Source organism: Rousettus aegyptiacus, unplaced genomic scaffold (genome assembly GCF_014176215.1).
Source record: "Rousettus aegyptiacus isolate mRouAeg1 unplaced genomic scaffold, mRouAeg1.p scaffold_m13_p_3, whole genome shotgun sequence".
NCBI classification, from domain to species: domain Eukaryota; kingdom Metazoa; phylum Chordata; class Mammalia; order Chiroptera; family Pteropodidae; genus Rousettus; species Rousettus aegyptiacus.
The window spans coordinates 76766427-76783302 of NW_023416306.1; the positions used below are offsets into that span (position 1 = coordinate 76766427).

The following is a 16876-nucleotide window of genomic DNA, read 5'->3' on the forward strand; positions in this document are numbered from 1 at the left end:
TTACACATGAAACAGAAGTATCATAGTACAATTTGACTTTAAATTTCTCCGGTTCCTAATGCAAAGGAATTGCTAGTTTGTGTCATCCTTTTATTTTTAAGGAGTACCATTTTAAACACCATCCCAAAAATACCTTAGGTCCTTGAAATCATAATGCAATGACTAAGGAAAGAGCTTCCAAATGTGATATATTCACCACAAGAGCTAATGTTAGCAATTAATCTGGAAGTTGCCTCAGGTAGGCCAGTTGGCTTCTCTGATGGACACAATTCTTCCTTGAAATAACTCAAGATCTACCTCTCTTGTTACTGTCTACTTGTTCGTTCTCTCTTACAGTATCTGCCTTTCTCTTACAAACTGCCTTTGAGGGCAGTTTATTGAGTTTTCTTAATATGTTCTCCTATTTCCCAGCTGTGAAATCTCCCATCTCTGCTGGGTGCCTTTGAATGCTTCCTACTGCACCTCTTAATGGGGGTGCTCCTGGTATAGCAGAAGGGTTGTCTTCATATTTGGACATTGTGTTGCCACAACCAACATTCCACCGGGAGTTGACTCATGCATGGTAAGCTGCAAGGAACTAAAGCTTTTTTCCTACCTTCCTATGCAGTTATTTTAGTTCTTTTCCCAACTGTGAACTTAGAAGGCCTTAAACTTTCTTTTTCGTTTAACATAGAAACCTGGCTTTACATTGTATCCTTATTATAATTCACATTGTTAGAGTCATTCCATCCATTCTAGGCTGTCAAACACTTTTGGGTCCTGATTGCCATCCAATATTTTAGCCTTCCTGTGCTTTGTAACACTGGCAAATGAGATGTGTTTGCCTCTGGGCCTCACTCAGTCACTAGTGAAATGCTGAAGAAAGAAAGCCAAGGGCCGAGACTAGAAACACATTTCTCTAAGAGCCAGGAGATTGCAGAGAAAAAACTGGTCACTGTGGCCAAAAAGATACAGGGGATGGCATTTCCTTAATTCCAAGGACCACTTTTTTAAGAATATAAAATAGCAGGAAGTTTAACATATCAAAAATCAGGCTTACTCAAATAGAGCAGTCCAAAGACTGCAGACCCCTAAAATGAAATGTTACAATCGGGCTCTTTCTAGGAAGGGGCTACCATGAGATAGGAGTTACACAATGACAGTTAAGTCCCTCTGTATGTGTCCTATGACACCTCAGACCCCTTCACCTATTTCTAGAAAAGAGGTCAATGTGAAAAGAAGCACTTTTAGAGAGGGCTCTGGTGAGAGTAGCTGTGGACAGAGCTGTGTCTGACCAATAGCACCCACCCCTTCCATCCCACCTAGATGCCAGATGCTTCTGAACCGAAGCACCTTTGGTCTGTGTTTGATAGCACTTGAGAGATCAGTGGCAGATCCTGGACAAACCATCATGATGGTCTTATCATCAATGTTTAGAATGATGCGTTCTTCTGAACTTGTGTATTATAAAGAGTTCAAACTGGAGCTATTATTTATATTTGTCACTAACAAATCATAAAAAAAAAAGCCATTATATATACTCAGACTATGTATGTTGGCATGTAATAATTGATGTGTTCTTCGAAATTTTGGAAACTAAATAAAAACATAAATTCATTAGCTTAATTCCCTAGACAGTTATTGTTAAGATTTATAATAATATGAAAATGACTTCATCCACTCTTTTAAAAGAAATTCTAATTAATAAAATGACTCAACTATCCACATCCATGTGTCATACTTAAAAAAAGAGATGACTAAAGACAGGCTGATGTAAAACAACTTGGATTTTTAGCCTTAAAAAAATTATAGAGAAAACTTAACCTTAAAGAACAACAAATAACAGAGAATAAATTAATAAATTAGTCTCAAAAGCTCAAATCTGTTTGGAAGATTTTCAAACTTATTACAGTCTGGGCCAAATTAGAAGAAAAATGAATTATTTGCTGAACTTAGACTTTGGTCTTCCCTTACTCAGGGGAGAAAACTCCCCTAAAAAAGTAAAATGCAGAATAACTTAGTATCTATTTTTGTAACTTAAAATGCTTTTTCTTTATCCTAAAATCAAGTGCAGTGGAACAGAAATTCTGTGTGTCACCAATCCTTTATTGAAACTGGTAACTTACACACTTTATAATAGAACAACAAAAATAATGTTCAATATATACAGCCTTTGCATGGACTATTTGACTATACACAAGGCAGAGTGATAACACAATCTAATCTTCATAATAATTTGTGCACAAAAAGACATCCAACAGACATGTGAACATTACAGTGAAATGACATCACGAGTCCAGTGAAAATTCAGCCTAATACAAAACTTCCTCATCTATTGCAAATGACGTCTCTAGATGCCCAGAGCTTGTTCAGTAGTAATTTACCCAGAGTCTGAAGCAGAGATTTGGTGTGTGGCTATAAGTCTCTTAAGTGAGACCACCTCTGCAGATAAGTTTGCTATCCCCTGCTTCAAAAACAAATTCTCTGGGTCAGATACTTTATAGCCATTGTCTTTCATTTCAATAACTCCATTTTTGAAACTATTCTGAGTTTTGCCATTAAGTTCTTTTTGATGCCAGTGTTCAGATCTGAGAGACCAATCTTGGATATTAGTCACTTGCACTGAAAAAGGAGTGAGAGAAGAATGTACCATATTTGGGGCACTATGCTTCTCAAGTTCGAAATGTCTCTTAGATGTCATGTCAACAGGAGAGGAAAGTTTTTGCGTGGCATCAAATTCATTATCGAATGCCTCTACTTTTATTTGCATGGCTTTGGCTTTAATCCGGAGCTTATGTGGCAAAGCAGAGGAATTCACTTCTGGAACTTTAACCACTGTGGCATGTACACGCTGAAGTTCAACGGGAGAGTGGATTGGGCCCTTAGGAACCTGCTGCTCATCTTCCCCATCAGATGACTTTCCTACTGTACCATCATCGGTTTCTGATGTTCTTGGAGAGTTACTGGAGGACCGGTTGACCTGCAGTAGAGGAGGGGAGTGTGAATAGCCAGGAAAAGAATTCCCCACGTAGTTCTGATACACGGACGCTCGGTAGGCGCCTCGGTCATCTCTTGGCTCTCTTGCATAGTTCTCCAGTTCTACTGGTTCCTGCTTGATGACTTGGAACTTGCTATCAGGACTTCTGCAGCCACTCTGTGCAGGGCCTTCTTGTGAATGATCTAGTGAGGACACTTCTGAAACATCAGACAGAGAGCTCTGCGGAGAGTGCTTAATGACAGAAATGCAGCTGCTGGCCACCACTGTGGGCTCGTGCTCATCCACAAAGGAGCTAATGCTGGATTTGGAAGTCTGGTAGTCTTGAAAGTACACAGCTGTAGAATTACTGAGTTTCTGGATCTCTTGGGCATACGCTGTAGAGCTAATTAAACCAAACTTTAATTTCAGGGAAAGCAGTTCAGCTTTTAGAGTGGCATTTTCTTCTCCCAGTGCAATTAGTTTGTTCTCTAAAACCAGGTCATTCAGTCGACGCTTCTCCCGTGATCTCTTGGCAGCTTCGTTATTTTTCCGCCTTTTTTCCCAATACATGGCATCTTTCTTTTCATCAGGAATGAATTCCCGTTTCCTCCGGCATGCTGAAGATTTGTTTTTCCCCACACTTCCTTCACCTAGAAGAAGCTCTTCTCCTGTTGTCAAGTCTTCGGAGACCTCAGTTAAAGCAGAATTAAGTACCATCATCTTGTCCACACTGCTACCAGGATCAAGAGATGCCTGCTCCTTCTTGATGGTCTGCATTTTTCTCAGCTGCATCAGAAACAACCTTAACCTATCTATGAGGTACAGGAGAACAAGTTATTTTCCACGGATTCTCAAATGCTTTAAAAACTGTGGTTTGAAATCCATCAATATTCTTCCTTTTGTTCTACTGTCCAGGATAAATCTCTCCAGCTCCTCTCACTGAATGGAAGGGTCTTCTAAGTAACCTGCAATACATACAAGAATCAGTTACCCATTTGGTAAGTGTTTATTGCCAATTATGTACAGGAACTATGCTAAGCATTTAAGGTATACAGGTCTGAACAAGACGTAGTTTTCCTTCAGAGTTTGTGATCTTGAAAGGGAAATAAGTACCCAAATACCTATACTGTAAAGTTGTAAAGAACAAATCCACAGTGAGGCCTATTGGCAGGGTAATTAATATGTGGTCCTGGAGAATGACAGAAAAACCAACATTACCTGCCCCAGGGAGAAACGGAAGCAGGCTGTTACAGAAGAACCAGCAAGGCAGAGCATGTTGGGATGGCACATTACAGAAAGGAAATGACAGTTCACCTCTGGCTGGTAAGTTCTAAAATAGTAGTATGTGCATATTATGGTGCTTCTGAAAAATCTGAGATAACATTTATATCACTGAGAGGTAAACAAGCCCACTTCTTAAGAGGAACTTTTCTAAGCAAACTCCTTTACTATCAGTAAACAAAATTCTGCAATTATGTGGAATGAAATATAAATGGAGCTAAATTTTTATTTCTACAAGAACTAAAATAAAAGCCACAAAATAACCAAGCGTAGTTTTAATCTGACTCTTCCGGGGACAAAACCTGTTCCTCACACCCCTGCCTGCCTGGTGAGCTTATTATGTCCAGCTCATTCTGCCAGGTGACTCAGCACACCTGATGGCTTTTCAATAAAGCCCTCTCTTCTGATGCTTCTGTACTATGAGGTTAGAATTTTTTTTTTTTTTTTTGGTTTCTTCAAATTGATTTATCTAACATTCACTTAAGAGCAAAGTATCTAAAGTACCTTTTATGGTCCTGAAAATTCTGTGAAAATAGATTTCATTTATATGGTAGTTTTGGACTAAAACAAACAGTGACTATTCAAAGTGTTTTTTTACAGTATGGTGCATTCCTGAAACCTAAAATTATTTTAAACCAAGAGAATATAATTTTGGAAAGAATTTCTTTCCATTTTACTAATTAGTTTCAAACGAAATGTAGAACTCGAAAATAGAATCATCAATTTGCTTCCTCTTAAGTGAAGAAGTATTTACAAGCTGAGTTTGACTTGCCATGAGATAATAAAACCATATTAGATTCTAATTACAATCTTTTTGTGGTAGTTTTTGGATCTGTGTTTCTAGACAAAGTTTCTCTGTTTAATTTTACAGAAGGTAATACTTCACAAAGGACATGTGATAGATAAGATAATCATTCATTCTGCACTATCTACGTATGGCATATCCATCCTGCCACATTGAAAAGATGTCATGCTTTTGTTTAACACGACTCTTTCTTTCTCATGCATAGCGTTATCATGACTAATGAAATATAGTTTAATTGTATCAGTTGGAAAAGCCTGCCATCTTCTTGTGTCTACTCCAGAAGGAATAGAAGGAATGATACAATAATTTCGAGATCATAAAGAAAAAGTATTAACGCTATGTTTTTGTCTTGAGTCAACATGGAAACATTGATTGTCACTTAGAGAAACTTGTGATTATTAATACCAAGTTTCTGTTTATTTTTGATAATCAAACTTTAATGGCAAATAAAGACAAGAAGTCTGCCACAGCAGGCAGTGATGGTATAGAAGGTAATCTTTCTAGTTATCACCTGGTAAAACTGTACTACTTCCTGTATTTCCACCAAGGTTTCTTCGTCTGCCACAAAAGTCCATTTTTCCTCCACGTGGAATGGATCTGTTCCTCCAATTAAGGATCTGTATTCCCTAATCAGTTAAGTCCATCTCCTTAAAGTCCTCACCAAGGCCTAAAGAGAGAAAACAATTCTATTTCCATTTATTAAAAATATCCCACTTATCTTAAAACCTTTTAACCCCTTTTTTCTAAGTATCTAAATACATTATGTCTACTTTATCGTCTCTACAACTTTGTTGGTACATTAAAATCTGCAGAAAACTTTTTTTTAAAAGTTAATCTTCCTATTTGCATTTTACTACATGTACTAGAATCTGAGATTATTCCCTCATCTGTACACATTAACTGCTTCTATGACTTCATTGACAAATCACCACACACTATCTTAGCATATTGTCTTTAACATTATTTGTCAAATAATCTTAGTGTTGAAAATAGTTTATCAGCAGTGAGATAATATAGAGAGGTAGACATTCTGTACACTGTGTATCTTCCTACACTTTGTTTTGTATGTCCAATTGAATTGCAAAATATAGTTAAGTCCTCACTTAATGTCCTCAATAGGTTCTGTAACTTTATGTGAAATAATAAATAACAAAACCAATTTTACTATAGGCTAATTGATATAAAAAAGAGATAAGAACATCTCGACAAAATAATGTTGAATGCAATGTTACTGGAAGACCTGCTGTATTTGAGGGCACAAATTAATCTATTTGTGTCCTAGAAACAAACTGAACATATAAGCTGTTCAACATCTGATTGTCAGTCACTCATTTACTTTATATGAGTTCTGTAACCAAAAGAAATTTTCTAATACTTTCTTATTATTTCGTAAATTTTAAAAAAGATGTTTTACTTGTTAACAGAGAGCTTCTCTTATTTGTTAATTGATTTATTCAACACATATGGAGCACTTACTATGTACCTGGCACTGAGCCAGCCTGGAGGCACACAAAGAAAGAGGGAAAAACCAAACTCAAAAGAGTCAAGGTGGGAGAGAGACTCAGGAATACAGAGGGAATCAAGGGGTGTAAAGAGTGATGCTAACAAGAGGGTCTGGCACATATAAGCCCAATGTTTCTAGTTGCATTGCTTTTATCTTGGTTTGGGGATAAAAACAAAAACAATTATAATAAATGCCATGTACTAAATACTTTGCAACTGGCACTGTGAGCCTGTCATTTCATTACCCTCGCAATAACCATTTTCAGATGAGAAAATTAAGGTTCAGAGAAGTTAAGCAACTTGCCCAGTGTCATGCAGCTAGTTAAGCAGCAGAGTTAAGACACCAGCCCAATGCTGATTCCAATTCACTTCCTCTAACTTGCAGAGGGATGTTCTGTGTGTACCCTTTTTCTGTATTATTCTCATTTGTGAGAAACATATACCCATTTGCTAAGTTACTTTGGCGACAGCAAGGCACTATTAGATGCTGCCAGAACTTCTTTAAGACAACAAAGGTATCACCTAGAAATTTTCTCCAATTTCCTCAGACTTTTTTTTATATCCTGAGAGTATATAAACATTATAAATTTTCATACTGCCGTTGAAATTTTAACATCCTGGCAATCTTATTTATGCTAAAATAAATACAGGAAAAGAAAAAGCACAGCTATGGACATTGTCACTTGTGCTTTTTATAAAAAAAAATTTAAAAAGTGTCTATTTTCAATAAGGGGGTGGGGAGCTAAAATACAGAAAGACTGAGTGACTTTCCCAAGATTACACAGCAGTTGAGGGCAGAGATGGGCTCTAGAATCTATGTTTGTCTCTCAACAATGAACTTAAATTAAGGCAAACACAAAGGCAATTTACAATGCCTTCTAAAAACATCACTATTTATGCTCGACTAATGACTTTATTTCAAATTCCAAAGTTTTCCCTTATTAACAATCACTTCACCTCTGCCTCATGTATTCAGATCACCACTAACAACACTGGGCGCTATATCAGTCACCACTGAAGTTTCCTTTTGGTGAGTAATTGACACTAAATGCCAATTCTATGATGTGGGTGTATTCAGCATGATTAGCTTCATTACACCCATTAGATAATATGGCTGCTTCTTAAAAACACAAAAAGAGAAATTTGAGAGCAGGAGTCATTATATTCCAATAGGCATATTTTCCCATACCTAATTCAGACGTGCTGTCACTAATTAATGCTTTTTCATAGTACATCACATTATTTCTACAGGCAGGAGTTTTCTTTCATAAGCCTGGAGTTTTAAAGTCTACTTAAGTCAGATGATCAAAATATTGCTTTTAATTAAGATTTAAATGTGGTTTAGAAAATTCTCTAAAAGAACAAAACATTACAATAAATTCTAGACCAAATTTCTCAAGGAGTGACCTCATTAACTTATGTTTACAACAAATCAGACCTGTATCTTCCCTGTTCACCTGGCAGAGAGAAACAATGGCTGACAATTCAAAGTCTTTACAAAAGGTAAAAAGAAGAAACATTTTTGTTTCAAGTGTTTAAAATCTTACTAATAGTTTAGACATTAAAATCAACTATGGAAAAATTTTGTTATTAATTATCTCTTTAAAGGAGAAGTCTTATTGCAATTTGCTTCTTTTATATACTTTGATTTTAAAGTTCTGTCAATAAAAGATGAAATACTATTTCATGTGCCCAATAATAAGAAAACAGTTTTATAAAACTATCTCATTTTTACTCTACTCTCTTTAATGTGCTGTTTATTCCCTCAGAAGTATACTATAGATACCATTAAAGAAAAAAAAAATCCTTTTATGTAAAACTGTAAGCCATTTCCACTAAGCAGACCAGTTGCTTGTTTTGAGATAAGTGTCATTTTAGTGGGGAAAAAAATAATGAAATCAATTCACAGGTCTTTATTAATACTAGCAAAATGTTAACCTATGTTTTCTTCCTATGGGTAAAATCCATGACATGACTGTTGCAATAAAATGCTTTACTTCTTTTCATGGATAAAAATTAAAGTCACTATTTAAAAACAGAAAAAGAACATACATATGCAATCAAGGGTGGTTTGAGGAATGAAAAAACTCGGGAAACATTAAAGTTGCAAGAAAGAGGATTTTCTAATCAGCTGGAAAAAAAGGCTTTTTTAATTAAGAAAACTATATTAAATCCCTCCAAGTGCCAATAATAATATAATTGTCTTTAATAACAGATTTTAACCCTAAAACCAGAGAGAAATGTGTGCTTGATCAAGATACAAACACATAAACAGATGCTCTCATGCTTTGCCAAAATCTATCCTATCATAGCAACAAATTGACCTACTTTTTCTATTTGGGTGCATCTGTAAATAAATGGGTCAAAACCTGATCAAGTTTATGATGAATGAAAATATTTTGAGTTCTTGCTCTTCATCCTCCACAAAGGACTACGTGGAAATTAGATTTAAACTTAATAAATGACAACATTGTATTTCAACATAGCAGTAATATAATTTAAGGAATTGAAATAAAACAGTATAACTTAACATTCTTTTATAAAAGAGGCAGTATTTGTAAGCCAGTGAACAATGAAAATATTCTGAAGACTGTGTGGAGTAAGCATACCGATGCTAATACAATTGCAGGACTTCAGAAATCAAGACAAAACCATTCTTACTCAAGAGGGAGAGGATCTGGGGGGAGGGGGTGTGAATGGAATAATAAATAGTTTTTTTTAAATATTCAGTCTCTTCAAAATGGGGATCATTAATTTTCTTGACATTTTCAGAAAGATAATTTATCAGTCTAGCAATTCTCAGCTGAATTCTTAAGAGACATCAATAATCAAGAAGTAACCTAGTTATAGGAAATTCTGCAATGGGTAAGTAATACCAGAATAGGCAACAAGGAGTAATAATGGCAAAAATAATGTGGTTGCAGGAGGTGGGTGGGGAGAGGATATGATGGAGAAAGTTCCTGAATTTTGTAATTATAGTGAAGGATCATTCCAATTCTCTTTGGCTTGACGTTTTGGTTGCTTCTTTTTAATTTTACTTTCTTTCCCAGTGAGATGATTACAAATGTCATTTTGCTTTACTATGTGCCTTAGGAACAGAACAAGTTTTTAAAAATGTTTATTTTTAGTGTTTATTGGATAGCTACTTAATTGCAGTTTAAGATCCCTGTAAAGTTAATTAATAAAATACACCGTGTTCTGATAAGTAACTAAAAGGCTTATAAACATCATTCTGAATATAAAGAAACCACACGAATTGTTAGGAAAGGCATCTAGTAAATCTCTACTAAACTTTTTTATCATAGACACAAGCTTATGCTCTCTAATTAAAACCATATGAGAAACAGTTTTAACTACAAGAAAAGTTATTTGCAAAGAAATCTGAGAGATAATTGGGAGTGGTGGTAATACAACTTCATTTTGAAACTGAAAAAGTCTTATGTAATGTCTGTGATCAAAGGTCAACATCTTTCGACATTCTCATATGAGTCTGATTTGGATAAAAATCAACTCAAGTATAATTTAGAAAAATAACAGGATATCAAACAATGTGTTAACCTTGTGAAATACAGGCCTACCTTACAAAAACAAGAGATGAATATTAAAGGAAACTTCAATTACATTGTTTCTGTCATATTTTGAATTGAATCCCAAGTGTGTTCTCATTCCTCAATACAAATTAAAAATAAACAACTTTTAACAGCAAAGATGCCATCTGGATTACAATGGAAATAATGAAGTATGTGTGATTTTAGCTCGGGTAAAAATAAAGGCCAGGCAATATGACTGCACCTTTTCCATTCCATGCTGCAATCACAGTCACGTCTCGGAACTGACTCTATGGACCACAGCAAGGTCAACTAGAAATATCCACTCAGCTCGGTGAGTCAGGCACATTGCTCAACCCGGGAAAGGGCTCTAACAAAGGGTTTAAGCTTGCAGATTGTTGCATCACAGTCATGTTATAAATGAACTCTGCAAAGATAAGCCCTTAACACAGAAAAGGAAATTGCTTCAAAAATTACAGTGAGCTTACACTTACAACCAAGGGAGACAGAAGAGGGCTGTTACTAGCATGGCTCCCATCCCATTTTCAGACTTCTAATCAATTTCTCTGCATCTCCATTCCCTAATCTATAAAATGGAGATGATAACAGAACACTTAACACAGTGCCTGGCACATGCAGGGTAAGTGTTTAGTCAATATCAGCTCTTAATCCATTTCTAAAGAATGAACAGTATCAAGGCAATGATGCTGATGATTAGTTCTTAAGCCCTTTTAGCCTCTCATGATTTTTAGTGAAGCATTACCCTATGTCACAAGCATAGGGTAAACCAAATGAAATTTTCTTCTGTATTAGTCAAAGGGGTCAAACATCAGCAATTTCAACATTATGGGCTAAACACAACCCCCTCCCAGATCTTATACCACAGAAGTTTAGATGCAGATTGTCCTGCCAACATCAACACACCTGTTTCTTCACAGTTCCCCAAAACATTAACCCAATGACTTGGGAAGTTTGAGGTTCTGCAATCCTGTCAAGAATTTCCTTCAAACTTAATTACCATTGAACAAAATGGCAAAGGGCTTTAAGAAAAAGAGTTAATCATTATTAGAACAAAAAAATGTTTCAAGAAGGATCTTTAATTATAGGCTTAATACAAGTCTCAGTCCTTACTATCATTGCATGGATATCTAGGCTGAGAAAAATGAAGGTGAACATCTTTACTAAAAAAAATATATATATATATATATATATATATATATATATATATGTATGTATGTATATATTTCCCTGCAAATTATACAGGAAGAATTTACTGAGCTCCTCACTACTGACCAGCTAGCTCCACAGGTTTTATTTCCTCCGCTTGCACTGGAGGCCCATGGAAATCAGGACAGCACCCAAGATCACAAGCAGGGGTCTGAGACCTAGCTCCTCCGAGCCCAGAGCCTGTGCTCTTTGCACTTCACCAGGATTTTTCTAACTACTGACCGTGGCCTGAAACTCAATAGAAAAGCTGTAAGAGACGGGTGTGAGATATGATCCCATAGAAGCCAACTTTTCATGGAAGTAGACTGCACTGATGCGCTTTGAGAACGTCTGCAATGTCAACCGGGCTTCAGTGCTAATGACTGCTTGAGCACAGTCTCAGACGTGTCTGTGCCAGGATGAAAGTACTGTACTCTTACTGTAGGACCGCGATATCTGCGTGGGCATTTTGATTTTTGTTTTATTTGAACTTGGAGGATTCGAGCTCTCCCTACTCTAGCCTTTGACTACATAAACTAAAGGTTTAAAAAAATACATATACTTTACTAGCCACACTCAAGCAGGGGCCCTCCTTCCCAACACCATCAAGGCTGCAGCGTCTCCACCCCCATTTTTTTTTTTTTTTTTTGTGGTCTATTGGCATTTGGAGGTTTTCTAAGGTGTTTTTCATTTCACGAATCCAAAAGCGCTCGGCTACGAAATACAATGAAGCCTCCAGGAACAAAGGTGCTTACAGTGCTCCGAGACTCACTGTGCAGAGGATGAGGAGGCAGGCCGCTGGAGCTGTCCTCTCCGCGCGGCCTTGCCCGGGTCTCTCCTGCTCTCCTCCCCACCTCTCTTGCTCCCCTCCCCGCCTCTCCTGCTCCGCTCCCTCGACCCAGAGAACCCCTAGCGCACTGGCACCGCGCCTCCCCGAGACCCGCCCCCAGCCAAGTGGGCGGTGCAGCCCGGCCCCGGCACCGCCAGGACCCCCGCGCCAGAACAAAGGAATGTGGGGAGGGGGCGAAGAGCGCAGGCCTTGGTGCAGGCACAGTCCAAGCACCGCCCAGGGCGATCCCAAGGCCCCCGCGCACCACTCCTACACCCTCCAGACCCCACGAGCCCGCAGGAGAAAGGGGAGTGCCGGGAGGCACCCGCGTGCCACCGAAGGTCGCAATCATAAGGTAGCAGTACGTGGACCCCTGCCGGCCAAGGGCTCCCAGTCCGAACTCCAAAGTAGGTCGGGGTCTGACGTCGGGGGCCTGAAGCAATATTAGCCTCTTGGAAAGCGACTGCAATTATTTGAGATGATGTAGATTTTCCAGTGGTGAATCTCTATAACACCTCCGCCCCAACCCTACAACACTGCACTTCATTTGTTACCTTAGGGGTTAAAAATCTGATATATATACACACCACCATATACATTCATATGAACATACACTACGTAAGAGTCCAGGAAGAAATTTAAATTCTGGGTACATTATATATTCATCTATGCTCACATGAATAAAACTAGGTTATCCAGATAAAAATATAATCTACTAACCTATATTTGTTTCCCATAAGTCATATCTGGTCTGGAGAAAAAAATACAATGTGAAATAAATACTTGTGACCTCATTCGCTGTTATTTACAAGAGCCGAGAAGATGACACTTGGCCATCCCCTGCTTTCTCAGGGAAGAGCACTTTCCTAAAGTATCCTTTAAAAAGATAAATGGAAGTCAGCATCCAGCAAATCACCGCGCTCTGTGAAATGCCTTCCTAAAAATATAATCTTATCAAAGGCCTCCAAAGGCGTGGAGTTAAAACTACAGCAAATGGCCTTGAACTCGTATTTGCACACAGCCCTAGAGAAAACACCCGAAATAGCACCGCGAGGCCACAATTGTTAAAATGTGATAGTTAGGGCTAAATTTAGAAGAACACACATTTCATTTAGGGCAAAAGACATTCGGTAGCATGAGCAAACTCAATGTTTACCCGGTTTTCTACTTTCCTGTTTAAAATAACCTTAAAGAAACTGTTACAGTGACATTTAAAGGCTGAGATTGTCCTACTTTCTTTGTAACAAAATTATAAAATCACGTAATTAGCTCCCTCTTCCTATGCTCACTGCCAGCAAATTCGGCAGTTACATAATGCAACATTTCCAGGAAACTATTATGTGATCTGTCTGGTCGTGTCTGAAAAAGCAATGACAATAAGGTGAGGAAAAGGGCTGATCGCATGGAATGCATTAAAATTAGGAAGGTAGGGAGGTAAGCGTCACAACGGTTCGTTCCAGATATAAAAATAATAGCTCAGAACATTTAAGGAGCGAACCCGGTAGTATCCAAGACCAAAATTCAACCCGAGGAATTCCTCCTTTCGTGTTTTGTAGGAGTGTTTAAAAATGTACTTGGGAAGTACTGTAGATGTAAATAACGATTTAATTAATATCCAACACTGCGCTAAAATTACCAAATGGTTGCACACATACGCGCACATTCCCAGATCAACCCGTAATCCTTGCCAATATTTCAGTGGGCAGATTATGCAATGTAAGCAAGGACAAACCCACAACCTCCCCGAGCGCTGGTACAACACGCTGACGGCAAACAGGGTGAAAAACGTCTGTGCACACACAGCCCGAATACAAACAAACGCCGCGCAGGCATTCTCCGAATGCCGTCACTGTTCACGCCACCAACCCTTTCTCAACAAGAAAATCAAGACTATTCCCTATAACTCAGCCCCCAACCCCACCCCCGCCGCCAGCTCCTCAGAAAGCACGAGAAAGGGAAGAGCGCTGCCCTTCCCGCTCGAGAAGGCTTAGCCTCGGCTCAGCCTCCCGGCGCTCCTTTCCACCAAAACATCAATTTTCCCGAAATCAGGAGACATTATGCAACAGCAAAGGGGGGAGTGCAAACCAGCCCGGTCTACGTGCCGGCGCGAGGGCGCTGCAATCAAAGCAACCACCTTAAGGTGGCGAGTCCCCTCCTGAAAAGGCAGCAAAAGTTTATGTAACGAATGCCCCGCGCACACTCGCCGCCGCCGGCCTGCCCCGCGCACAGCCCGGCCCGCGCCTAGCCGGCCGCGCGCCCCGGCAGTGGGGCGCCGGGCCCGGCTGGCGGTGGGCGGAGCGCTTACCGTGTTCCTGCTCTTTGGCCCGTGAGCCCGGCGGCGGGGAGAAAGAACGCGGCCCGAGAGCGGGGCCCAGCAGCGCTCCGGCACAGGCTGGGGCCAGGCTCCGGGGCGGCGGGCGGCGGCGAGGGCGCGGCGCTGGAGGCAGGCGGCGCGCCGGGTCCGCGGGCGCCGTGGCCGCGCGGGGAGATGTGTGTTAGTAGGTCAGTTCCGAGCGCCGTGCTACGTCGCCGCCCGCCGGCCCCGCCGTGACGAGCGGCCGCGGCCCCAATCGCCGCGCCCGCACCCGCCCCCCGCCCGCTGCCAATGGCCGCGGCCGGCGGGGGCGGGCTCTCTGCGGCCCCGCCCCTGTCCCGCCCCCTTGCTCCCCCTCCTGGCGCCGCCACCAGCAACCAGCGTCCCTCCCGGCCGCTGCCACCGCCACCTCCAGAGCACCGGGAGGACCCGCGCCCCGCGACTGATCCAGTGTTGCGCAACGGTGGGCGCTGCAGTGTCGACCAGGGCGAGCCTGGGGAGGGGTCCGAGGTCCCACCCTCTCCAGTCCCGTTCTCCCCGCGGCTGCCTTCGCCCTCCAGGTCTCCGCGGCGCCTAGATGAGCCCAGCTACCCTTGCTCCTCGCAGAGGCGCTTTTTGTCTCGGAGCGCGCAGCCGGCCAAGCTACCTGTTGCGGACCCAGTACCAGGCCGCGGGTTGCGGCGACTCGGGCGTGGAGGGACCTCCGCCTGCCTCTCTCCCTTCACGCCCGCAGGAGGCCCCCTCCTCCTTGAGGTGGGCAAGAGGGGAGGCACGGGGAGGGCCGCTGGCGAGCTGCCAGCCCTCACGGCCAGAAGGCGTGGGGTGGGGGCCGGACGGCGGGTCGGAGCTCCACGGGGCTGCGTAGGCAGCGATTACGAAGTCCCGACGCCTCTCCCCCGGGAGAGAAAGCGCGACGCACAAACACCGCCCCTGCACAATTAGGACGAAGATGACGGCTGCAAAGTCGTTGCGTAAGAAAGACTGGGAAACATGGTCCATCTGCCCCCGGCCAAGCTGAGCGTGGCGACCGAGGGTGCGCGGCCGCAGGAGGAGTGTGCAGGGCTGGTGCGCCCGCTGGCGTTGCTACTGGGGCTGGAGACACCTTGCAAGCTCTCTCTTGGTGATCTTGGAGCTGGTAGCGCGTTATTGTCATTTCTGCCCCTAATTGGATGCGGTTGTTTTCTCCACGAAATTCCCGAACTATGTAAGAGACGTAAGGAAACGGAGAAGGGACATCTCGCAGCGGGTTCTTAAGTCCTCACGCTGAAGACTGCACAGACACGTGGCGTTTACAGATGGAATACAGCGCGTTTGCAGATGGTTAGATAGGGGCAGTGTCGATTTTGCGAAGGGAGCCATTTTCCTGACAGTGACGCACACACTTGCCCAAATAGAGAGTGTGGCAGGTGGGGAAGGACCTCCTACTCCACTTAGACTATATGGGAGCTGGGATGAATGAATGCCTTCCTTGACTTTCCACTTCGTTTTCCTCTTGATAAAAATACACTTTTCTTTCTTTTTTTTTTTTTCTTTTTTCTTTTTTTTTTTTTTAGAAAAAGAGAAAATTTGGAGCATACATGAAAGAGAGGAGTAGAGTGAACCGTCAGCAGCCCTCAGTGGCATCCATTATTGATAATCTGCTCCGCTAAGTTGTCTCTTTTCTCCCTTCCCCATCCAAAGAGTGACGATTAAAAATGTTTATCACATTTTAGTTGGGTTTTTGGAAAGCCTCACAATTCAAACTATTCTCCAAGAGCAGTGTTGTGGTTTGGAGCACATGCTTGTTCACAGTTCATCCCACAAAAGGTAGATGTACCAGCAAGACCATAACAACTTATATATGCAATGTGGGTTTTAACATCTTCCCCAAATCCACCTTCCCAGGTGCTTACAAATTCAAGAAGTACATCTATGTATAGCTTTTGAATCAGTCCCCTCTTAGACATTTACCTCAAAGAGTTGACTGACTTTTCTCATTTTTACTAATAAGTTTCCTTTTCCCCAAATGTTCACAATGCCAATTATAGCTTTGAAAACCTCTTAGATGAAAGTTAAACCATATCCATAAGTCAGTTTTCTTTTCAGGGTTAGAAATGCAGCCTGTTTCTAGAAATTCAGAGCCACCTTGCATTCCACTCCTCCCAAGATGTTCTTCACATTGTTCTGCATTTTGAATAATTTCATAGAATTCCAAAGGCATTGTAGAATGGGTAGTAAATAACTTTATACATGACAACTCGAAATCCAAGAAAGATAAATAAACATGCTTGAAGTCTCCCCAGACAGTGACAGTGGAGGAATTCTCTGGACCTGGAAACTATTCTTTATGCCGAATTTTGAAACTAGCCACTCTTCTCATCACTTGGGGTACTCCAGGTTATGCCTGTATCATATTGTGCATTATTCTTTATTCCCACCTTCCTTGAAAAGGAGA

General features: G+C 41.0%; 1 protein-coding gene across 5 annotated transcripts; it reads right to left on the reverse strand.

The window, feature by feature from the left end:
• Positions 1-2064: 2064 nt before the first annotated feature.
• Positions 2065-15758, reverse strand: NFIL3 (nuclear factor, interleukin 3 regulated). 5 transcript variants are annotated; one of them, XM_036239490.1, is made up of 3 exons: positions 14434-14573; positions 5554-5709; positions 2065-3921 (listed from the first exon to the last, which is right to left on the reverse strand). In XM_036239490.1, exon 3 carries the CDS (start codon positions 3746-3748, stop codon positions 2360-2362), a length of 1389 nt encoding a protein of 462 aa, XP_036095383.1. In that variant the 5' UTR covers positions 3749-3921; positions 5554-5709; positions 14434-14573; the 3' UTR covers positions 2065-2359. The 5 variants fall into 5 exon arrangements, with proteins under 5 accessions (XP_036095383.1, XP_036095384.1, XP_036095382.1 ...); XM_036239491.1 differs by lacking the exons at positions 5554-5709; positions 14434-14573 and adding an exon at positions 15089-15758; XM_036239489.1 differs by lacking the exon at positions 5554-5709 and having other exon boundaries at positions 14434-14581.
• Positions 15759-16876: the final 1118 nt, after the last annotated feature.

Excerpts from the sequence above, each read along its gene's own strand:
- NFIL3 (XM_036239491.1), bottom strand. The coding sequence starts at position 3,748 with ATGCAGCTGAGAAAAATGCAGACCATCAAGAAGGAGCAGGCATCTCTT.